The sequence below is a fragment of the Ochotona princeps genome, chromosome 7 (assembly GCF_030435755.1).
Source record: "Ochotona princeps isolate mOchPri1 chromosome 7, mOchPri1.hap1, whole genome shotgun sequence".
In the NCBI taxonomy this organism is placed as follows: domain Eukaryota; kingdom Metazoa; phylum Chordata; class Mammalia; order Lagomorpha; family Ochotonidae; genus Ochotona; species Ochotona princeps.
In genome coordinates this window covers 80,814,905-80,838,914 of record NC_080838.1, presented here as the reverse complement: position 1 = coordinate 80,838,914, position 24,010 = coordinate 80,814,905, and the positions used below count along the sequence as shown (strand labels likewise).

The following is a 24,010-nucleotide window of genomic DNA, read 5'->3' as shown; positions in this document are numbered from 1 at the left end:
CAAAGACACCGGTTTACCACTGGAAGAGCCTGTCCTCATGGTTCCCACACCTGCCCTGAGGCGAAGTGGCTGCCCTCCCTCCAGGTTCACTTCTCCCGGGAAGGGGCCTGCAGCACAGCCAAGTCTGCCTTAGGTTCCATTAGTGGCCCTGCTGCTTTCCAGTCCCACCCCGCACATCCCAGCTGGTTAAGGACAATGATCACACCAGGCCCCTTGTCTTCAGAGTGGAGTGTGGTCCTGTGACAGCTCCACATGCACTCCTCAATGTCAGTGCCAATTCTGCTGCTAGCTGGAATGGTGGGCCACATTTTGGTTCCCCAGTCTTTGTCTTGCCTTCCCCAAGGGGAAAGGAATCCCCACTAAAAAGTCTCCTGGAGCCAGAACCATGAATCCCAATGGCTGATGTGAGCACAGCCTGCAGGGACTTCATGCAGCACCCCTTCGCCAAAGCAGCATTCTGCACCAGGCAGTGCGCGTGTGTCTCACAAAAACCAATTGCCATTGTCCACTGCTGCTTCAAGTGAGACAAAAGCCAGATGAGAAAAAGGGATAAATGCTTCGGATCACTGTACAAGTTATAAGACCGGTAGATTCTAACAGGTGAGTCATGTGGCAGAAATGTAGCAAGTATGATGGAGTCGGTTCATGACTTGTATTTGGGGCTATGGTGACATAGAGCGGAGGAGAGCAGACAATCCAGAGAAACCAAGGCAGCTGTTTGAAGCTGCCAGGTTGCTGAGACAGCAGAGCCAAGCCAAGATACCATGGAGGGAAGGGACACCTGTTGAGCCCAACTTTTTGCACCTGCCTCTCTCCTGCGGACATCAGTGCACTGTTACTCTGGTGCAAGAGACCAAAAGGCCACAGGGTGGGGTGGCTGCCAGGAAGAAGAGCAGATAGCAGAACTCCCAGAAGCTTCATGGGGCTCGGAAGAACACCAGGGTTAGAGTTGGAGAGTGCCAGATTCCAGGAAGTTAAGATTTCGGACCAAAGAAAGATCCAGAAGGATGAAGCCAACACGAGAGTACAGTGTTTTCGGTTGGGGCGTGCGTCAGTAAAGCTGCACAGGGCAGGGACAGAACGAGAGTTTGTGACAGTCAGTGGTGTCAAAGGAAGACAAGCAGGGCTCAGGACTGTCACGTAACTACAGCTTGGGGAGCACTCAAGCCAGGCTCTGAGAGTCCAAGAGGAGGAGCCATTCGTGGGCGGCAAGGCACAGGGCTTCTGAGCCGATCAGGAGCTGGCCCCACCAGCCTCAGGTCAGCTCAGTCCGTGAGGCGCAGCAGGTCATTGGCCCCTTGGCTGTTTTCTACCTGCAAGAAACCCAGGGATGTCCTCTCTGGAAGAAGGCAACCCAGCCTCTAAGATTGTTCTCATACGATGGGTGAAACTCGATTTAAAACATTACCAGGCGTTTAGGACACGGACTAGGAGGAGAACAAGATAGAACTAGACCCAAAGGTGACTAAGGGAACGGAGTTTCAGAGACGTGTAAAGAATTTTGATTTCACAAATTCAAAAGGAGTTTGCAAAATGCAGAATCTTGTTATAGGAACAAAAATTTTTAAAAGGATTAAGAGGAAATTTGAGAGCCAAAAAAAATACTTCTGAAATGAACAACTCCAGGGATCATTTGAATAGCAGGTGGACCATGGCTAAAGACAGAATTAGTGAACTGAGTTGCACTTACTGGAAACATGCAGACTAAACCATATTAATAAAAGATAATAGTAGAGATTAAAAAAGGAACAAAAGACACATGGCTCATGCTCAAAGGGCATAACGTTGGAAAATCAGGAATTAGAGGGAAAATGCACAGAATTTTTCCAAAACTAATAAGACACATCCAGGCATAGATTTCTGAAATACTGTGTGCCTAACAGTGAGTCAGCAGTCCACAGAAAGCTGTAGCAGAACAAAATCAAAGATGAGGAAATAGCTTTTTTGTTTTTGTGTTTTTATTTATTTATTTGAAAGGCAGAGGGAGAGAGAGGGAGAGATCTTCCATCTGTTGGCTCACTCCACAGAGGCCTGCAGCAGCCAGGGCGGGCATAGCCAAACACTCCACAGAGGCCTGCAGCCGCCAGGCTGGCGTGGCTGAACACTCCACAGAGGCCTGCAGCCGCCAGGCTGGCACGGCTGAACACTCCACAGAGGCCTGTAGCCACCAGGGCTGGTACAGCTGAACACTCCACAGAGGCCTGCAGCCGCCAGGCTGGCATAGCTGAACACTCCACAGAGGCCTGCAGCCGCCAGGCTGGCACAGCTGAACACTCCACAGAGGCCTGCAGCCGTCAGGCTGGCATGGCTGAACACTCCGCAAAGGCCTGCAGCAGCCAGGGCTGGCATAGCTGAAGCCGCGTAACAGCCATGTCTTCATCTGGGTGGCAGGAAGCCAAGTGCCTCGAACCTGCCGTGCCTCTGAGGGTGCATTAGCAGGAAGCTGCATTGGAAGTGGAGCAGCACAAGGATATGGGATTCAGGCTCCCCAGATGGGGGCTCGGCCTCCAGCGCCTCAACAGCTACCCAAGATCTTTTTTTAAATCATTTGTAAATAGAAGAGCACGTGTGTTCCCAAGGCAGCCAGTCGAGGGCATCCGTGCAGATTGCAGAGAGCCTCGGCTCTCACGGTGGGCCTGGGGCTAGCACAGCGCCCCCAGCACAGCTGAGGCTCTGATTGGTGAAGGTTTCAGCTAAGTAAATAAAGGAGGGAGAAAAGGAGACATGTAACGGAAGGAATAAAATTGTAAAGGGAAAATCCAAACAATTAGCAACCATGTGATTTTAAATGATGACTCAATGATGTCTCCAATTTTAAATTCCATGTACAAAAAGTGGTTGCTTCTGTAGTCAAAGAAAATTTTTAAAATTTTAATTTTAACATTTATAAAAATCCAGAAATATCAAATATATAGGAATAAATATATCAAACTATGTATATGGTCTCTGTACAGAAAACTGCTAACCACTGATAGGAGAAGCGAGGGGCCAGCACTGCAGTACAGCGGGTTAAGCCACCACCTGGAACGCCGGCATCCTATATGAATGCTGTCTCAAGTCCAGCTGCTGTACTTCTGATCAGCTTCCTGGCAATGGCCTGGGAAGGCAGCAGCAGATGGCCCAAGTGCTTGGGACCCTGCCACCCACGTGGGAGACCCAGAAGAAGCTCCCGGCACCCAGATCCGGATCAGCTCAGTTTGGGTTGTTGTGGTCATTGGGGGAATTCAACCAGTGGGTGGAAGACCTCTTTCTGTCTCTCCTTCTTTCTCTGTAACTCTGCCTCTCAAAGAGAGAGAGAGAGAGAGAGAGAAAAAAAAGGGGGGGGGGACAAAAATAGCCATCTTGACATATAAAGAACAAAGAACAAAAAATAATTTTTTTAATGAATTATTTTCTTTTTAAAAATATTTATTTTTGTTGGAAAGTCAGATATACAGAGAGGAGGAGAGACAGAGAGAAAGATCTTCCATCTGATGATTCACTCCCCAAGTGACTGCAACGGCCGGTGCTGCACTGATCCAAACCCAGGAGCTCAGAGCTTCTTTCAGGTCTCCCACATGGGTGCAGGGTCCCAAGGCTTTGGGCCGTCCTCAACTGCTTTCCCAGGCCACAAGCAGGGAGCTGGATGGGAAGTGGAGCTGCCGGGATTAGAACCGGTGCCCATATGGGATCCCGGAACGTTCAAGGCGAGGACTTAAACCACTAGGCCTCGCCGCCGGGCCCAAAATAAATCTTAAAAGAAGAAAAAGCCCAGTCATCAGGGCAGTGTGGAGCCACTGCTGGACAGCAGGGCAGCAGAGCAGCAGGACAGGGGCCACAAGAGCTTCACACACAGACCTCGTTTATGACAAGGTACTGTCTTTGTTTTTTAAGATTTATTTACTTTTATTAGAAAGGCAGATTTATAAAGAGGAGAGGAGACAGAGAGAAAGACCTTCCTTCTACTGGTTCACTTCCCAAGTGGCCTCATGGCCAAAGTTGAGTCAATCTGAAGCCAGGAACCAGGAACTTCTGGGTCTCCGCAGGTGCAGGATCCCAAGGCTTTGGGCCATCCTCTGCTGCTTTCACAGGCCACAAGCAGCGAACTGGATGGGAACTGCCAGAACACTAAGTGGCACCCTTATATAGGATTTTGGCACATGCAAGTCAAGGACTTAGCCACTAGGCTATTGCGCCAGGCCCAAGGTACTGTCTTTTGAAAAATAACATTTGTCTGAGAAGCAGAGTGACAGAGATCTTCCATTCACTAGTTCACTCCCTAAATGACCCAACCAGCGGGCTGGATCAGGTCCAAACCAGGATCCTGGAAACCATCCAGATCTCCCTTGCAGATGGCAGGGACCCAAGCACATGGGTCATCGCCCACCCCCTCCAAGGAGCATTGGCAGGAAGCAGGGTTGGAATGAGAAGGAGGTGCTGGTGCTTTAAGGTGCCAGCCCCTACTCACCATCGTCACTGTTGTTTCAGTTGTATTGTTTTTATTACTGTCTGTTCTGTTTTTCAATATGATCGTCTGGAAGCGGTGGCAGGCAATGCCAGATCCCAGCTGGCACCCAGGAACGTTAAAGAGAAAAATCTATGCACTTTTTCGTAATATATATTAATACATTTTATTTTATGATACAATTCCATAGGCTCTGGCATTTCCCTTATCCTCCCACCAACCCCCCCGCCCCCTGATTTCCCCTATGTTATTACAGTAGTTTAGCCCTTTATAAGCAGTCATAAGTCCGTCATTCTGCTATTTAAGTGTATCCTGACATTGCGGGTACAGACACTGGCAGAGTCCAGCATCCTATTGTCAAGATGTATTTAATAGTTTCATTGGGAGTCCATCTTTGATCTGGAAGTAGAGATGCATACTGCATTGTATTTTCACATCTGGATATAGATAGCCTCTATTATACAGTTACTATACATCCCTTAATTGAAAAGCCATGTAACAAAATCAACAACAGGAATAAAGTTAAAATATTTATAACACCATGAAGTTAAATAATGCTACTGAATGACCAATATGTCTCTGAAGAATTGAAAAAGAACATCAGAAGCCTTCTTGGAAAAAAATGATGCTTCTGTATGGCCTATGAGTCAGTGAAGAATTTAGTAGGAGAAAAGAAACGATTTTGAAGAAATCAAACTAAAAACCAAAATATAAAAACCCATTTTTGGGGGGGCCCAATGTGGTAGCCTGGTATACGTGCCAGGATCCCATATGGGTGCTGGTTCTAATCCCAGCTGCCCCGCTTCCCATCCAGCTCCCTGCTTGTGGCCTGGAAAAGCAGTTGAGGATGGCCCAAAGGATTGGGATCCTGCACCTATGTGGGAGACCCAGAAGAGGCTCTTGGCTCCTGGCTTTGGACTGACTCAATTCCGGCCATTGCGGTCACTTGGGGAGTGAATCATTGGACAAAAGATCTTTCTCTCTGTTTATCCTCCTCTCTGCCTTTCCAATAAAAATAAATAAATCTTTTTTAAAAACACATTTTTCATAATATATATTTTAATGAATTCTGCAAGGTATCCTTGTATTGTGTCCTGTATGGTTTAGCTGGAAGCTTACCCACTACCCTCTCCTTTTACAATGTTCCACTCCCCTGTATTCGGCTTACGTGGCCTCTGCACCCCATCTCTGTCTCCCACACCCTTGGTTCTTCCGGGTGACAATATTAAAAGACCACCTACCACTTGAAAACGGTGGTGTGGCCTTGTGTTCAGCCGAGCCTGGGTGACTGTAGATCAGATCTCTCCCTCCCCCCGCCACACCCCTGCGATGTAGGGTGGTGGCCAATGAAAGATGAAATGAGAACTCTCCAAGTGAGGGCTGGCAGGGTCCAGGATCACATGGCCAAGCCTTCTGTTTGCAGAACCCACCACCTTTTTCCTGTGATTGTGTGGCCTTGCTTGGCAGCTGGCCTTCCCATGTAGTTGTAGCCCTCTCTGGTAGCCAGTTCCAGCTGCCATGCTGCTACTTGTCATTCGGCTCAGGAGATCCCTTTCCCTCCTGCACATGGGCACTGGGGAGGAGGTGGAGAAGGGATGCTCTCATTTGCCCTCCCGCAGCCCCACAGCCTCACCTCACGCCCTCGATCCAGGCACAAGTCAGCCTCCATAGCCCAGCTGGCGAGCTGCTGCTGCCTGCCTCTGCCCATGCAGACCTCACCGTCAGGTGCAAGGCAGAATCTGTGGGGCAGCCCCAGCCACCTGTCAGGTGCCCCCAGGTGGCCCGAGCACAAGTCTCACCGCCACTCCTCCCTTGTCACTAGAGACAGCTGAGGGGCTCGCTCTCGCTCTCGCTCTCGCTGTCTCTCTCACACACACACACACACACTTATTCACTGTGGTCATCATCTAAAAGAAACAGGCCCTTGCCTGCGCTGGACCCACTGGCTGCACGATGGAGGTGGGTTAGCTAGACTGTCCTGGGACGAGCTGGTAGGTGACAGTGAGTGGGGAGGGGATGGACTCCCTCATCCTGACCAAGCGCCACAGACCAGGTAGCAGGGTGGAGCTCAGCCATCGCGCTAAGACACCGCCCACGCTTTGCATTCCAGGTCTTTCAGCTATTCCATGGGCACGAGGGCATTTTCCCACGACAGTATTTTTATCCCTGATGGGGGAGCAGAAAGTGAGCAGACATTTCAAGCAATGTCACAGGACAACATCCTGGGCAAAGTCAAAACTCTTCAGGTAAGGCAGCCTGTGGGAGGGGCCGAGGCTGCGGAGGGAAAGGGAGAGTCCAGGGTCACCCAGTGGTGGGCGCGTTTGCTGTTGTAACCCTGAAGTAAGGGGTCTGCTCCTCCCGCCCTGCCCTGGCCACCCACGAGGCCGCCGTGACACCTGCGCCATGCCCCCCTCCCCTCTGCTCCAGTCACCCAGTGGTGGGCGCGTTTGCTGCTGTAACCCTGAAGTAAGGGGTCTGCTCCTCCCGCCCTGCCCTGGCCACCCACGAGGCCGCCGTGACACCTGCGCCATGCCCCCCTCCCCTCTGCTCCAGGCATTCCTGTCAGGTGTGGAGACAAACAGGTGGCTGGTGCGGGAGGAGGACACCTGCAGGCTTCCCGTCACAGGCTCTCTCCCCTCGCGCCTGTTGGGTCTGTTTTTCTCCTTAGGGACAAAAGGAGCTTTACTCAGCGCATTTAGAATAGCTGGGGCTCCGGGGAAGCAGTGGCTCCTAGCGGCCAACGCTAGGATGTCCTGTGGCTTGGCCAACAGAGAAAATGCCTGAGCCAGTTCTCATTGATGGGTGTGTGCCTGGAGACCGCGTGGGTTAGCAGGCAGGGGTCCTCCCGGGCTGAGTAAATCTGCCCCGAATGAACAAGGAAAAAGGCAACCGCTGGCCTGAGTAACTATTTTTCATGATGTGGTTCGAGAAGCACAGGAACTCCCTCTCTGCACCCTATTCCCACACCGCTGTTTTCCCCATTATTAAATTACAATAGTATTGTCCTTCAGCAAAGGTTGCTTCTTATCATTGCCACATAAGAATTGTGTCCACAGGGTTTTCAAGAAGTTCATGAGAATGTTAAAGGGAAAATTGCAGATTAAAAAAGAAAAAGACCCACATTAACCTGCCCTCCTGGTGCTGCTTCTCCATGAACTTCATGAAAGCTAGTGCTCCCAGATGCCTGGCTCACATTCCTCACAGCCCCAAATGGAGCCGATAGCAGTCCCGGGGGGAGTGGCAGACACCCCAGAACTGCACCTGGACCAGCCCCGCATCTTCATGTTTGCAGCCACTTGCACCCAAGGCCATCGTCCCGCCCTTGGGTCAACCCTGGCACACCCTCCAGATGGCAGCATGCCCTCACCAGTCCACCTTGGGTCCAGCCGGCTATGATTGTGCATTCCCCTGTAGACCCCAAAAGCAAAAGCCAGCGGTTGCTTTTCAAAGGCTAAGGAAGTGAGAAGGATGGCAGTGGCCACAGACAACCCATTACTGCCCAGGGCTCTGCATTGCAGGCTGGTCACACCCTCTCCACCAACCCATTACTGCCCAGGGCTCTGCATTGCAGGCTGGTCACACCCTCTCCACCAGGAGTCTGGGCAGGGCACAGTGCATGAAGCAGCTCTGTAAGAGGTGCTCATTCTTGGAGTGTCCCCAGCACCAGTGACGGACCAGCTTCATCAATGCTATCTGTTTATGCTACATGCCACCCCCACTCCAGAGAGTGACTTTATGGTTGTAGAATAATAACAGTGATAATAATAACAAGGGCCAGTTCTGCAGTATTGGGAGTGTCGGAACACAGTGGAGATACCTGACTGCCGTGAACAGGAAGGCATCATTTTTAAGAATCTGATCTCAAAGTCAATTAAATGCATTGCTACCAGCCCCGAAGCAACAGATGTACTGGCCAGGGTTGCAGCGTGAGAGAGAGGCAGGTGACTGCCCGCTAGGTGTGCTCCCAGTCAGCCAACAACTGCTCAGCCCGGGTCCGCCTGGGTCAGCCCAGGTCGGCTTCTGCCCTGTGTGTGTGCGTGAACACGTGCGTGCCCCACTAAGCCTCCTCTTGAATCTGTGGTCGGGGCTTTGAGACTTCCTAGGGAAATGGGGGAGTACACACAGAGAGGGACCGAGGCTATCCTAACTGTGTCACCCCCAAAGGACTCTGCTTTGTTTTTCAGTCGACTAAGCAGTATGTTCCTGGTAAGTGGTAGAAATGGCAGTGACTCTGAACTTGCATGAGTGCTTGGTATTTCGCCATGACCCCGGGGTGGATGCTCAGTATGGGGCAGAGCACCTCCCCCACACACCCCCAGACTGCAGCATGGAGCGAGTCATGTTGGGGACATGCATGTCTTCCTATGTGAACTCGCCTTGGGGTCCCTGTATGTGGTAATTTCTTACTAAGAGCAACGAAAGACACCTGTCTCATGGTGAATGTTCCAGCAAGCTGGCCACCATTATTAAGGTATTTCTTTGGAAACATAATTTCTATCAGGATAACATTTTAAAACAAGCCAACAGATGCCAGTTGCCACAGATGCCAGTTGCAAGGTGTCGATAGGGACTATATCAGCAAGGGGGCCCACTAGTGGCCGCTTGCAGCCAATCTCCCTGAACTGTCCTGGCATGGGATGCCCCCACTGGGCACCGCGGCACAGACCTGGCCCGGCAAATACTCCACTTGCCAAATGTCTGTGAGCCTTTTTCAGAGAGACATGATGCTTGTTTGAGTATAAAAACAATGCACGTGCCTAGTGAGGACATAGTTTAGCATCAGGGACATTTGCAGGGGAAACAGTAACCATAGCATCCTCATAGGGTACTCTGTACACAAGCTGGTTGCTTGGTTACCGGGAGGACCAATGCTGTTTATGTACAGGAGGGACCCCTGCAGGGCACGGTGCGTGCAGGGGTCTTGGGTCACCACACCTGCCTGAAGGGTAGCGGGGTGCCTTCAAAGGCTGGTCGGAACCCCTCCCCAGCTCTTACCATCCGTGATGCACACAGGGTCCACCATCCACCTGCTGTGGCTCAGGGCTTTGCACTTGCTTGCTTTTGGGGCTACCACAACCTTGACTCTACCTACAGCCTCCCGGAAGCACAGGTGAGGGAGGGGGCCTGTTGGTTTGCTCAGACCAGGCCATGAAGGATGGCCCATGGGATGGCAAAATGCAGGACTTCCAGGTCTGTCTGTCAGTGGATGTGTTGATGGAAGATGGCTCCCCATCCTCCGTGGCCCAGATCAGCACTTCACAAGGCCAGAGTCACATGTCTGGGTCTTGTCTCCTGATGGAGATATCCAGGGATACACAATTCACACGTGCTTGTAGCCACTGCCTCCTGCACCAAATGGCTCTCATAGACACAGCTGGGAAAATGTAAGCAGCCCAGACCCTGGCAGAGAGCCAGCTGTGGACCCTGCTGCACTGGGCACGCCCCACCCCCTTCTTCACCACCCTTGGGGAGCAACTGCATCCACATGGGGGTGTGTTCCCAGAATGCAGCTCCCCACGTTCCAGAGGCTGACCCAGGGGCTCACTGAAGGAGCGGAATCCCATTGCCTTTAGCTCACACGCCAGGCCTGCAGGGGGTCCATTCTCCTTGGGCAAGCATGGCCTCCCGGGCCAGGCACCCTGTTTTCCCTCTGGAGACAGCTGCAGTGTGGACCAAGAAAGAGTCCAGGACAAAAACATAAAGGCAGAGCGAAGTGGCTTATCCAAAAGCCTGAGGGCCCCTCCATCTGACCACCTGGTGTCACACAGCTCCATGGCCCAGGCTTATGTGACTCTGAGCTTGTCACCAAGCCCTAGCGGCTGTCTTCTAATGGTAGGTGAGCTGCACAGTGTCACAGCAGCCAGGCTCCTCCACCTCGGCTGGAGGAGGGATGCTAGAAGAGCGTGTGGCTGTGAGGACAGGATTTTGTCTGTGCATCTCGTGACCTTGAACTTGAGCCTGCCTGGGCCTGGGTCCACCAGGCGTGTCTGCGAAGGCCGCTTGTCTGGACACAGGACGATGGCCACCTCCTGACCACAGCTCCCGCTTCCCTGGGCATCTCGCATGCTCCTGCTGGCTCCCCAGTACCCCCGTTTGGCCTTTCCTCACAGGGCTGTATTCCCCGGCCTGTTTCTGTGGGCCTGGGGAACTGTAAGCTCCTGAGGTGCCATAGCCCGCTGGGGTGATGGTAGGGAGCTGTCACAGTAGCGAGGAGAGAGGATTTTGAGTGTCCCCAACACACAGCAGCGTCAGGCATCAGACTGACGGACACGGTCCCCCTGATAGAAGCATCACCTGTTGTGTGCAGGTGGTGGGCTGCATTGGGCCCTCTAGAACATGGACAAATATCACACTTCACTTAGGAGAACACCAGTGAACAGCATACTCTGCCCCCACGGAGTCCAGTCTGAGAGGATATAGGGCTGGGCTGAGGGGGACAGGGCCATCTCCCCCAGGGTGGCAGAGGCCTGGAACTCAGGGCTTCCATGTGCTTATCTAAAACCCCACGGGCTGTCCTTCACACACCTGCTTCCGGGTCTGCTTGGAGGAGGCCCTGGCTGCCGCTTCCTGCTGGCCCTGTCAGCCCAAGACTGCCATCCCCACCCCCCGCACCTCCTCAGGCTGCTGTGCTGTCCCTCCCTGGCTGAGCTGGGCTTTGGATGTGTGCTCTTCGCCTGAGAACCCAGGGCCGGGCCCAGGGCCGGGCCAGGCTGATGCCGGCGGCGCTGACATGCAGGGGTCCCAGGCATGGGCCCTTTCTGCTGGTACCTGCAATGCCACTGCCCGCCATGCATGCAAAGCTGAGGGGAACATCGGGGTGACAGAGTGGGGGAGGGGTCTGGTGCCCACTGACTGCGGAGGGCAGGGGACGTCCACCCAAAGGACTCTTCTGGCCTGATGCATCGACCCATTGTGTCCCTGGCAGCAGCATCTCTTATGTCACTGTCTGCCAAGAGGAAGGACTTTGCCCTGCTGTGTTCAGGCGTAGTACCTTGCAGTCCACCCTGGGTCACATGCCTGTGCAGCCTCAGAATGTTCCTGAAAAGTAGGCTTGGAGGAGGCGATCGCTGAGGATCTTGGCAGCTCTGTGGGTCATGGGTAAGCCAGATTAGACAGGGGTCAGAGGTCGCCATCTTGTTTCTGAGACACGTCCAGAACGTGGCGCCCAAACATCCAGACCTAGAGGTATGTCCACAGCTGGTGGCTCTCTGACCCCTCACCCTACTCCCATGGGACAACATCTGCAGGCATTTTCCCTTTAAAATGAATTTGTTTATTTTTCATTTAAAAGATAAATTGTAAAAAGAAGGAGAAACAGATCTTCCATCCACTGGCTCACTCCCTAAATGGCTGCAACGGCCATAGCTGGGCTGGTCCAAAGCCAGGAGTATGGAGCTTTTTTCCGGGCCTCCCGAGTGAGTGTAGGGGGTCCAACGGACTTGCACCATCCTCTGCTGCTTTCCTAGGTGATGCACAGGGAGCTGGATGGGAAGTGGAGCAACTGGGACTTGAACCAGTGCCTATACAGGATGCCGGCATTGCAGACGAAGGCTTAGCCTTCCACAGCGTGGCACGAGCCACAGACACTTTCCCTTTTCTAACCTGCCTTTCTCCAGCGCAGAGTGCCATTCAACTGCCTCACTTCTACCTCGTCCCCCTGTCACCCTCCTAGGTCCCACCCTCCAGGATCCAGTCCCTCTGAGGTCCCCCAGCTTCCTTTGCCCTGACTTCACGGTTGGGGGACCAAGCTGTTCTGTGCCTGCTGGGATTCTGGCACCAGTCACGGCAGGGTATGCTGGCCCTGGCACCGTGTCCACATCAGCAGGAACTAATGAGGGCCAGATGATGCCATTTTGTCCTGCATGTCATGCTGGTGGCCAGTGAGGCAGGTCCTGGGCCCCTCCCCTTGGGGACTTGGCTTCGTGAAGGTGTTCTTGTATACAATATCTTGGTCCCCTAAAAAAAACTCTTTTTTAATAGAAGTATAGGGCACAGAATAATGGCTCAATGGCTACACCCTCACATCGTGGATGCCGGCTCATGTCCCAGATGCCCTACTTCCCATCCAGCTCCCTGATTGTAGCCTAGAAAAGCGGTGAAGGATGGCCCAAAGCCTTGGGACCCTGCACCCATGTGGGAGACCTGGAAGAGGTTCCTGGCTCCTGGCTTCAGATCAGCTCAGCTCCAGCCATGTCAGCCACTTGGGAAGTGAACCAGCGAATGGAGGATCTTTCTCTCTCGCTCTCCTTCTCTTTGTAAATCTGACCTGCCTTTCCAATAAAAAATAAATAAATCTTAAATAAATAAAAGTATAGATGAATCAGATGGTGTCATTGTAACATGTATGCTGAGTTTTGGTGCAGAAACACGGTTCCTATCCCCACTGGAGAGCGTGGTCATCTCCCAGAGAGGTGGCTGGACAGCACAGCGCGTGGCTTAAAGGCAGGAGCATGACGGGAGCGAGACAAACTGCTCACAGGACTGCGTGGTGCTTTCCCAGGCGGGCTTGGCACTGAGCTTGGCACAAGGCCACTCAGAGCTGGGGGGCATGCTTCAGGCCTCCCTGAACCCACTGGGAACATGGCTGGGGCGCCCGGCTCACTTCACCACTTCAGAACACCCCGTCTTTTCCCCTCCAGCACCAGTTGGGCAAGAATATCAAGTTTGGGCAGCGGCCAGCCAATGCCCTGCCCGTGAAGAAAGCCAGCAGCCAGGAGGCCAGCTCAGAGGAGGGGCCGCTCGGACCCAAGCCCATGGACACTGTGGCTCGGCAGGACACTGTCCCCTTGGACACTGACAGCAAGGTGAGTCTCCTCCAGGGAGACTGCCTGCTCAGAGGCAGGGCAGCGGGGGGCAGGGGTGGGGCGGAGGAGCACTCAGGAGAGCCTGCGGAATCTTCTCCCCCACCCTTGGCCCTTCACCCTCCTGGGAACAGAGGGAAGGGCAGGGCCGTCCTGTCTTCCACCTGCTGCCTAGATGGAGAGGGGGGAAGGCTATGGAACCCACGGCCTGAGGTTAGAGGGTTCCTGGTGGGCTGCACCTCAAATGCCCCAAGTGACAGGAGCCGGGTGGGGGCGGGCTGGTGGGTGGGGCTGCGGGCAGGTGCAGAGTCCTGGATGGGATACTCACTCAGGCCCCCGTCCCCCACACTGGATTCTGGTTTCTCTCACAGGCCGCTCCCACACCTGGTTCTCCGGGGCCTCAGGATCCGCCGGAAGCGGGAAGGGAGATGGAGGAGAAGGTAACCAAACTAGAACTCCCTTCTTTCACTTCTTGACTTCGAATTTCCATTTTTCCATTAATGAAAAACAACAAGGATCAAGCTGCTTCATTTTGTGCTGGTAAATGTTGCCTTCCCCCAGGTGGAGGAGAACCTCCCAGCATGTCCCCAGGGCCAGGCGGTACGAGGCAGGCCCAGGAGCTGCTGGCCTCGGCAGAGGTCATCCAGACACTGGCGCTGCCCGGGGGCCGCTGGGACGGTCACAGAGGAGACCTTAGCGTTTCAGCGTTTCCCTACTCGCACATTCTTTTTTCTTTCCCGTGTCACTTTCAGACCTGGCACTTTCCCTGGCAGGGGTCTAGGAACCCTGTGTCCCTCTGCTCATCCACACGGGGCGCAGGGCTCCCCCTGCACCTCAGCCTCACCTGACGCGCTGTCTGCTCACAGCACAGGTGCGGTCAGCTGTGCGCCCAGGCCTGGGCCAAGGTTGCTGCACGTCCAGCTGCACTGCGTGGCCAGGAGCCCTTTCCTCAGCAGTCCTTGCAGACTCGGCTTCCGGTTTTGCTGATGCTTTACAACCTAAAACAGACCGGCAGGTGGCCTCTGTATCCTGCATCACAGCTGATCCTCAGGAGCGTCACATGTCCTGACCCCCATGCATCCCCTCTTATGACAAGCAGAGGTGGGGAATCCTTTAGCCAATGGTTCCCTTCCCAGATGCCTGGGCCAGGCCAGAGCCAGAGACTCCAGCTGGGTTTTCCACTTGGGCAGAACCCTTGGGCCATCTTCTGCTGCCTTCCCTGGCATGTTGGCAGAAAGCTGGCTTAAAGACAGATTAGCCGGGACTTGAATAGCTCTAATGTGCAACACAGCCATCAAAAGCAGCAGCTTAACCTACTGAGCCTGGATGGTCACGCATGCATACCCCTTTTTAAAAGAAAATGTATTTTATTTATGGGCCCAGCACGATAGCCTAGTGGCTAAAGTCCTCACCTTGAATACACCAGGATCCCATATGGGTGCCAGTTCTAATCTTCGCAGCCCCACTTTCCATCCACTCCCTGTTTGTGGCCTGAGAAAGCAGTCAAGGACAGCCCAAAGCCATGTGGCAGACCCAGAAGAGGCTCCGGGCTTCTGGCTTCAGATCAGCTCAGTGCCGGCCATTGTGGCCACTTGGGGAGTGAATCATCACATGGAAGATCTTCCTCTTTGTCTCTCCTCCTCTTTGTATATCTGTCCAATAAAAATAAATCTTTTTTAAGAATAAATAATAAAATATATTTTATATATGTGAAAGATGGAGAGAGGAGAGACAAAGAGATCTTACATCTGTTGGCTCACTCCCAGTCGGGTGTTCCAGTGCGGCATGTCTGCATTGCAAGCAGCAGCTTAACTCATGGTGCCACAGTGCCAGGCACTGGTCCAGGTACCAGAGCATCATTCCTTAGCTTCCCAGTGCGCTCAGGACTCCGTGCCCTGGGACTGACAGTACCGAGCGTTCTTCTGTTGATAAGACATCCCATGGCCCAGGCACAGATGTTATCAGTCATGCCTCAGTGGCAGAGGGAAATTGGTCCCAGGCAGGGCGTAAGGCCCCATGCACACCCAAACCCAGACATGCCTTCAGTGTTGTCTGTGTAGACCTGTGTTGTATGTTCACAGACCTTTCCTACACGCTGCCATGCACAGGCAGCAATCCCTGGATAACTTAGGACATGTCGTGTCATGTCCCTGCTCCGGAAATGGCTGTTAGAATGCCTCGTGGCCACAGCCTGGCACCTTTGCTCTTCCTTTAGGGCACAAAAGCAGCCAGACAATAAAACTCCCACCAAAGCTGGCAGCAGCCAACTTGGGCGCCTAAATTCCCTGCAGTCCCGTTATCCACGGGAGTCCTGACAGGCTACGTGACCTTCACCGGGGAGTAAAAACTGCCCTTGGTAGCACCAAGAGCCTTCAGCCTCCCATGCTTGTGCTCACACGCCGTACAGGTGTGCCCTCTGCTCATCACATCCACTGGGCCCGAGGGAGGCAGGCAGGCAGACAGATGCGGCCTGGTGCAGGGGGCTGCCGCAGACTCCCTGCAGGCGCATATGCAGAAAGTTCCAGAGTGATTCTTTTTCACAATCTGTGCTATAGATGGCTCCTGTAAAGCCGTCTCGGCCAAAAAGGCACTTGTCGTCAGCTGGTACCATCGAAAGCGTCAACCTGGATGCCATTCCCCTGGCCATCGCCTGCCTGGACAACAGTGCCGCCAAGCACAAACTGGCTGTGAAGCCAAAAAACCAGCGGATCTCCAGGAAGCACCGGCGACTGGCCCAGGTACAGGCAGTTCAGGGATCCCACACAGGCACTCTCACTCGCTGGGCACTGGTGCTCCCCAGTGGGGTGGGGTGGGCTGGAGTGCTACAAGGATCCAGGACCCCCAAGTGGGGCAGCCTGTTTCCTGCTGGCTGGATGGCAGTCCCGGGAAGGGAGGTCCCTGGAGGAACCCCAAGGGATACTGATTAAGTCCAAGTGTTTTCTCCCCTTCCTGAAGCTGGGTGAATGGCTTCCCCACTGCCCATTCATACTATGGGAGAGGCATTGGGGAGTGACCCGTGACCCTGTGGGGTCAAAGGTAAAAATGAAGTTCTTCCCTTAGACCCAGAAAGTTACTCCCGGTTGTTATACTAATGCCGGAGGGACCACATGGTCCCACCTGAATTGTGGGACCGGAAGGAAGAGCAGCAGCTGTCTGTGGGGGGCAGTAGGAGGCTAACTGTTTCCCCTCTGATATTAGGACATCCCCCATGAGCAAGGGGGGCTGAAGAGTCCACCGCCCCAGCACCAGAATGGACACCTCGGGGGAGAGCAGCTGCCCTGGCCGCGAGAGGAAGCCGAGCCACAGGGCTCTGAGGAGGAGAAAAGACATCAGGAAGATTACTGGCGGGAGCTCGAGGCCAAGTGCAGGCGACAGAAGGCCGAGGCAGCCGAGAAGAGGCGTCTAGAAGAACAGAGGCTTCAGGCGCTGGAGAGGCGGCTCCGGGAGGAGGAGGAGGAGGAGGCCAGGGTGCAGGAAGAGGGAGGGGACCTGGGGGGCGAGAGGTCAAGGCACCTGCAAGAGGAGGCCTGGAAGCTGGAGCAGCTGAGGCAGAGGGAGGAGCTGGAGGCTCAGAGAAGGCAGGAGACTGAGAGGCTGCGGGTTCAGGAGGAAGAAACTAGAAGGCTGGAGCAGCTGAGGCAAGAGGAGGAGCTGGAAGCTCAGAGAAGGCAGGAGACTGAGAGGCTGCGGGTTCAGGAGGAAGAAGCTAGAAGGCTGGAGCAGCTGAGGCAAGAGGAGGAGCTGGAGGTTCAGAGAAGGCAGGAGGCTGAGAGGCTGCAGGAGGAAGAAGCCAGAAGGCTGGAGCAGCTGAGGCAAGAGGAGGAGCTGGAAGCTCAGAGAAGGCAAGAGGCAGAGAGGTTGCGGCTGCAGGAGGAAGAAGCCAGAAGGCTGGAGCAACTGAGGCAAGAGGAAGAGCTGGAGACTCAGGGAAGGCAAGAGGCAGAGAGGCTGCAACAGGAAGAAGCTAGAAGGCTGGAGCAGCTGAGGCAAGAGGAGAAGCTGGAGGCACAGAGAAGGCAAGAGGCAGAGAGGCTGCAACAGGAAGAAGCCAGAAGGCTGGAGCAGCTGAGGCAAGAGGAGGAGCTGGAAGCTCAGAGAAGGCAGGAAGCTGAGAAGCTGCAGGAGGAAGAAGCCAGAAGGCTGGAGCAGCTGAGGCAAGAGGAGGAGCTGGAGGCACAGAGAAGGCAGGAGGCTGGGAGGGAACCAGAGAAAGAGGCAGTGAGACCTGAGAAAGAGAGCCCGTTCCAGCCAGAGGACAGTGGGGACTCAGGAAACGCACATAGGAGTGATGTGGAAGAGAAGCTGGGGGATCCAGAGAACCCGGAGCCCAGAAGACTAAGCTCAGAGGAGCCAGAGTTTACGGATAATCAGCCGGGCCAGAGTGGACATTTAAGGATTCAGGAAGGGCACGAAGCAGAGGGGGTTGTGGGGCACCAGGAGGAGGAGGAGGCTGTTGCTCCTGAAAAAGGCCGCAGGGTGGAGGAGCTCCGGTGGCAAGAGGTGGACGAGCGGCAAAGTATGCCCAGGCCCTACACCTTCCAGGTGTCCTCGGGGGGCAAGCAGATCCTGTTCCCTAAAGTCAACTTGAGCCCCGTGACACCCGCCAGGGATGCACCCCCTGCACCACGTACGCTACCTGCGGCCCTCAGCGTCCCCCACACGGCCATCCTGGTCACGGGAGCCCAGCTGTGCGGCCCGGCAGTCAACCTGAGCCAGATAAAGGACACGGCCTGCAAGTCCTTGCTGGGCCTGTCAGAAGTCAAGAGGCACGGGGACGGGGCCCCCACTGCCAGCCCCGCAGGTCCACCTCGCTCTCCCAGCTGCTCCAAGGCAAGGCCTGCACCAGAGGAGCACACAGGCAGCGGGGCGGCGCTGGCCGAGTGGGCCACCATCCGCTCTCGGATCCTCAGGGCCGCTGAGGGCGACAGAGAGGCAGCCAGGCCCAGGGACGAGCCCCCACAGGGCAGTCTGCGCAGGCCCACGCCACCTGGCGCCAAGTTCTCCATCAAGCCTGCGTGGCAGAAGTTCTCCAGCGGTGGCGGTGCCGATGGCCACAAGCCGGGCGCGGAGCCTGAGGGCGTGAGGAGGATATCCGCACCGGGGCCACGCGAAGAGACCGCGGCTGCCGCTGCACTCCCAGAACCCCGGGGGAGCACTGAGAAGCCAGAGCCCATTGATGCCACAGAGGGGTGCAAGTTTGCCAAAGACTTGCCCTCTTTCCTGGTCCCGAGCCCGCCTCGACCAGCGCAGAGAGCGGTTGCGGCCCAAGCCGAGCTTGCAGCTGCATGGGACAGCGAGGCCGCGCACCCAGCTGGGGAGGACCAGGCCTCGCCCTTTGGCATAAAGCTGCGAAGGACCAACTACTCCCTGCGCTTCCACTGTGAGCAGCAGGCGGAGCAAAAGAAGAAAAAACGCCGCAGCAGCGCAGGAGACGGGGCCGAGGCCCAGGGCGCCACAGGCCCGAGTGCAGCGGCCCTTGTGCCTGACAAGGCCGCCACCAGGGTGAAGCCAGTGCAGGCCGCCCCCAGCCCCAGCCAGGCCACCCCCGACCCCGACAAGGCCGCCAGCAGGATGAAGCCAGTGCAGGCCGCCCCCAGCCCGGCGGCCCCCGACCCCGACAAGGCCGCCACCAGGGTGAAGCCAGCACAGGCGGTCCCCAGCCCAAGCCCAGTGGCTCCTGAGCCCGACAAGGCTGCCACTAGGATGAAGCCAGTGCAGAAACCAGCACTGGCTCCCAAACCGGCCGCCAGCCAGACACCACCGCCATCACCACCACGCTCCAAGCTGAGCAGGCCCTACCTGGCGGAGCTGCTTGGCCGCCGCACCGGCAAGCCAGAGACCGAGCCCAGGGAGTCAATCCGGGAGAGCAGCAGGGACCCCCGACCCTTGCCACCACCCCTGGAGGCACCCAAGAGGGAGGAGGAAGTGAACGAGGTGGCGGAGAGGAGCCCCGCTTCCCCCGCGGCTGTGCAGGAGAAGCTCACCCAAACACCTGAGGCAGGGAGGAGAGGTAGGTGGCTGCATGGTGGCACGTGGCCCAGCCAGGGCTCAGCGGGCCCAGGGCACTCCCTCTCCTGGGGATGTCCAGAGGAGTGTGGTGGCAGGCCCTTTCCGCAGCAAGGCTTTGGAAATGCTGAAGTGTGTGGAGTGCACTCTGGGAAGCTGCTTTACAGGCATGGAAGGTGCTGACGCTGGATCCGAACAGAAGGCAGGAGGGAGGGAGGGAGGGAGTCTCCCCTGGTGTGCGTCATTGCCCACATGCCAGCACGAACAACCACGGCCAGGCCAGAGCCAGGAGCCTGAAATCCACATGGCCCAAGTGGGTGACGGGAACCCAAACACTGGAGCCTTCTCCCACCCTTCCCAGGGTGCACATACACAGGGAGCTGGAATGGGAGGAGCTGGGAGGTCCAGCTGCCCCTGGCATTCTTGACCACTGTACTGAATGCTCACCCTACCTCCCCTAAAGGCACCCGGCCCCGGGGGGTCACATCAATGCTGTGGGCAGGCTGCTGGCGGCTCACTTTGAGTGACGTGCCCAAGAAACTTCCGGCCAAGGGTTTAGTCCCATGTTCTCTTTGGCCCAATAGCTTTACCTGGAAACCATTTGGATCTTTGTACAAGTTTGACAAGGAGAGCTATGCGGCAAGTCAGTGGGGCAGAGTGCTCAAGCTGGGAGCTTGGAGCCTGGGGTGTGTTTGGAAGCCCCTGGGGAATGAGTTGGTCTCCTTGGCTTGTATTCTAACTGAAGCGTTATTTGGTGCATGATGCCCCAGGCTCACCGCACCTGTGATTCCATCTGCCCATGTGTGGAGGGCCTGGCTGTGATGCACAGAACCTGCCAGTGTGGCCCCCGGGGAGCAACAGCAACCCTGTCGCTGGGTGCCCGGCCCCCCATGGGCCACCGGGCTGGAGCTTCTGGCTCCTTCCTGATCTTGGTCTCAGCCCACCCCCAGGCAGTGCAGGCATGTGGAGAGTAAACCAGCAGGTAACAGATCTTGCTCTGGGTGTCTTACAAGTTAAAAAAAAAAAAAAAAAAAAAAAACTAAACCAAATGCCTTTTAAAGACTGTATATAATCCAGTTGACTGGGAGCTCCAAGGGCAAGCTTCTGGACCGGCACTGGGTGAATCTGCATTGAATTTCCAAAGAATGGGGTTACAGCAAGCCTTGACCAGCAACTCCGAGGCAGAATGTGGCTCCAGCCCAGAACGATGCCCTGGGAAAGTGCCTACTTTTTACTTCAGAGAATGGTGGGGAGGAAGTCAGGAAGGGAAGGGAAGGGAGGTGGCAGGTGTTAGATATAAAAAGCCTACGCTGCAGCCTGAGGGCCCCACGCCAAGGCTTGTCCTGACCGGCTCTGCTTCATAGACGAGAGGTCAGAGAGCAAAGGTCACCCATAGAACACCTGGCCACCTGCAGGCCCCCGGCCCCTGTGCAGGCCAGATGGACGCTGAGGACAAGCAGCAAGTGCAGCCCCAGGAGCCGGGGCCTGCTGCCAGCATGGGCACAAGCTGCCAAGAGGCCTTGGGCACGGCCATCACCTGTTCCTGCGGGCCCTCCTGCTCGTGTCCATCTCATGAGGGCACTGAACCGGAACCACGGGTTCCCCACCAGGTTCTGGTCCAGAAACAGAGATGACCACATCCGCATGTGAGTTCAGCTTCCTGCTGGTGGCAGGCCCTGTGGGATAGCAGAGACAGGGACAGGGCCCCTGGGACCTGAGCTAGCAGCAGCCACGGAGGGCATCTGGGTAGTAAACCAGCAGACAGGCCCCTTGTGTGTGTCTCTGCCTCAAATAACATTTTCTTAAAATTTTATTTATTTATTTTATAGGAAAGTCAGACATACAAAGAGGAGGAGAGACAGAGAGGAAGGTCTTCTGTCCAGTGGTTCACTACCCAAGTGGCCAGAGCTGAGCTGATTCGAAGCCAGGAGCCCGGAGCCTTTTCCAGGTCTCCCACGTGGGTACAAGGTCCCAAGGCTTTGGGCCGTCCTCAACTGCTTTCCCAGGCTACAAGCAGGGAGCTGGATGGGAAGCGGGGCCGCTGGGATTAGAACTGGCACCCATATAGGATCCTGGCACATTCAAGGCAAGGACTTTAGCCACTAGGCTATCGTGGTGGGCCCTCAAATAACATTTTTTAAAAGAAAGTCTTCCTTGAAAGGTTTTTGGCAATATTTAATTTCTTTTTTAAAAATGGAGCTTTTCCATAGGATTCTGCCTAAGGTTTCATTGCTAAATGCAATGCATAGAAAACAGCACAGTGAGGGCCAGCACCATGGCGTCGTGTGCTAAGCCTCAGTCTATGCTGTCAGCATCTTATGTGGATGCTGGTTTGAGTCTAGGTTGCTCTACTTCCAATCCAGCTCCTAGACTGTGTCCTGGGAAAGCAGCAGAGGATGGTCTAAGCCCTTGGGGTCTTAGCTCCTGGCTTTAGATTGGCCCAGCTCTGACTGTGGCAGCAATTTGGGGAGCAAACCAGTGGATGGAAGATCTCTCTTCTTCACTGTCTCTGATCTCTCGAAAATAAATCAGCCTTTTTTTTTTTAAGATTCATTTATTGTTATTGGAAAGGTGGATATACAGAGAGGAAGATCTTCCGTCTGATGGTTCACACCCCAAGTGACCGCAGTGGCTGGAGCTGAGCCAATCCTAAGCGAGGAGCCAGGAGCTCTTCCACGTCTCCCATGTGGGTGCAGGGTCCCAAGGCTTTAGGCCATCCTTTTGGACTGCTTTCCCAGGCCACAAACAGGGAGCTGGATGGGAAACAGGGCTGCCGGGATTAGAACCAGTGACTATAAGGGATCCTGGTGCATACAAGGCGAGGACTTTAACCACTACACTATCACGGTGGGCCCATAAATCAGTCTTTATAAAGAGAGACACTCAATAAGCCAGGTCACTTTCGGGGCCCCCGGCAGGCCTGCGAGATGAAGACACAGGTTTCGTAGAGGGACGCCGTCCGTCTCCAGGGAGGGAAATGCCCTGTATGCAGTTGGTCAGACATCGCTCCACACCCAGTGGAGTGTGTGCTATTTATTTTTTCTTTTTACTTTGAAAGGGAAAATTAGAGACAGAGCTCTTCCATCCGATAGTTCACTCCTCAGATGGCCACGGTGGTCAGAGCTGAGCTAGTATGAAGCCAGGAGCTGCTTCTGGGTCTCCCATGTGAGTGCAGGAACCCAACAAGTTAAGCCATAGGCCATAAGAAAGGAGGTGAATGGGAAGTAGAACAGCTGGGACTTGAAGTAGCGCCCTTAAGAAATGGTGACGTTGCAGATTACAGCTTTGCTTGCTAAAGCCACAGTGCTGGCCCCTGTGGGCGGTACTGCACAGGCTTTCTGAAATTGCACAAGCGTCAGGGGGAAGCACCGAGACAAGCATTCCACAGTAAAGCTGCCTTTGTCTCCTCTACAGAGAAGCCGGCGCTCGAGGACAGGCCCTCTCTGGAGAAGGGTGAGGCTGCGCAGCCGCTGTGGGTCACGCTGGCGCTGCAGAAGCAGAGGGGCTTCCGTGAGCAGCAGGCCACGCGGGAGGAGCGGAAGCAGGCGCGTGAGGCCAAGCAGGCAGCCAAGCTGACCAGGGAACACGTGAGTAGCCCGGGCCGGGCGGGCACAGAGACGCTGCTGGAGGGAATGGAAGAGGGCCAGCCGTGCTGTGAGCCCCCCAGGAAGCTAACCAGCACCACCACTGCCGGCCAGGCTACTGCACAGCCACACAGTGCAGCACTGCTCACAGAGGCCAGGCAGGGGAACGCGCTGGCATGTGCCAGCAAAAAAGAAAAGGGTTCTGTTAAATATTTACTTACCAGACTCTGCTAAGTAAATTACTACAGTTTTTTTTTAAGCTCAGGGGTGCAGACCACAGCACCCCTTGCTGTCTGGTGGGAGCTGTAGGCAGGTGCACTGCTGGCACAGTAACTGAGGCACAGCCTCCTTTAACCTCCACCTCGTGGCTAGGTGCCTAGTTGGTTAGTGAGACTCGGAGAACAGTGTGTGTGGCGCAGCCCTTCTGGTACAGCATCCTTCTGCAGTTACACACCTGAGCCTGCACAAGTGGCCAAGGCTGAGGCTGCGTGTACACAAGTGTCCTGCAGCGGGTGAGCATCCTGGGCAAGAAACCTGACATGGCTGGTTCGCTGATGCAGCCGAACGCACCACGCAGCGAGGGCCCAGGCGCCTGCAGGGCAGGCCTCTCACCATCCTGTGTCCCGAGGATCTGGGGTCTGCGGGGCGGGCCTCTCAGTGTCCTCCATGTCTGCCCTGTCCAGGTCAGTGGCAGCCCACAGTCCAGCAGCAGAGGGGGCTCCCTGCATGCAGCCACAGTGGAGAACAAGCCCGAGACAGCCGTGGCCCGGCCAGAGCGCAGAGAGCCGCTGAGAAAGGCCAGCACGCTGCCCACGTCGGTGACAGGTAGGAGTGGGTCTGCTGGGCCTCCCCCAGGGCTCAAGCCACCACTGCTTCCTCCCAGGGTCAGCCTTAGCAGGGAGGGAGCTGCAGTCAGGAGCTTGAGCTGGGACTCAACCTGGGCACCACAGTATGGGCTGGACTCCCCACTCCTAATTCCTTGTGGCCAAGGACCTTTAACAGCATGTATTTGTTGAGAGTTACCTCAAGAATCTCCATCTCAGTCCCTCCTGTGGATTCCTGGGAGGAAGGACACAGCAGAACCAGTTCCCGCCCACCTTCCCAGACAGCACAGTGTCCCTCTGGCTCGGCACATCCCTGCTTGGATGGGGCTGGGAGGTCTCCACCTAAGGTCA

At 55.3% G+C, this 24,010-nt stretch overlaps 1 protein-coding gene across 6 annotated transcripts in view; it reads left to right on the top strand.

Moving 5' to 3' along the window:
• The window catches only part of CRACD (capping protein inhibiting regulator of actin dynamics), a 196,883-nt gene that overhangs the window by 171,027 nt on the left and 1,846 nt on the right, over window positions 1–24,010 (top strand). For 3 of the 6 annotated variants that reach the window (XM_058667279.1, XM_058667278.1, XM_058667277.1), the window contains exons 4-10: window positions 6,555–6,690; window positions 13,084–13,248; window positions 13,617–13,685; window positions 15,801–15,983; window positions 16,444–19,255; window positions 22,666–22,838; window positions 23,519–23,660. In XM_058667279.1, coding sequence (XP_058523262.1) covers window positions 6,571–6,690; window positions 13,084–13,248; window positions 13,617–13,685; window positions 15,801–15,983; window positions 16,444–19,255; window positions 22,666–22,838; window positions 23,519–23,660 — 3,664 coding nt within the window. In that variant the 5' untranslated portion in view covers window positions 6,555–6,570. The remainder of the gene's footprint in view (window positions 1–6,554; window positions 6,691–13,083; window positions 13,249–13,616; window positions 13,686–15,800; window positions 15,984–16,443; window positions 19,256–22,665; window positions 22,839–23,518; window positions 23,661–24,010) is intronic. The other 3 variants (XM_058667281.1, XM_058667280.1, XM_058667282.1) reach the window with 3 other exon arrangements.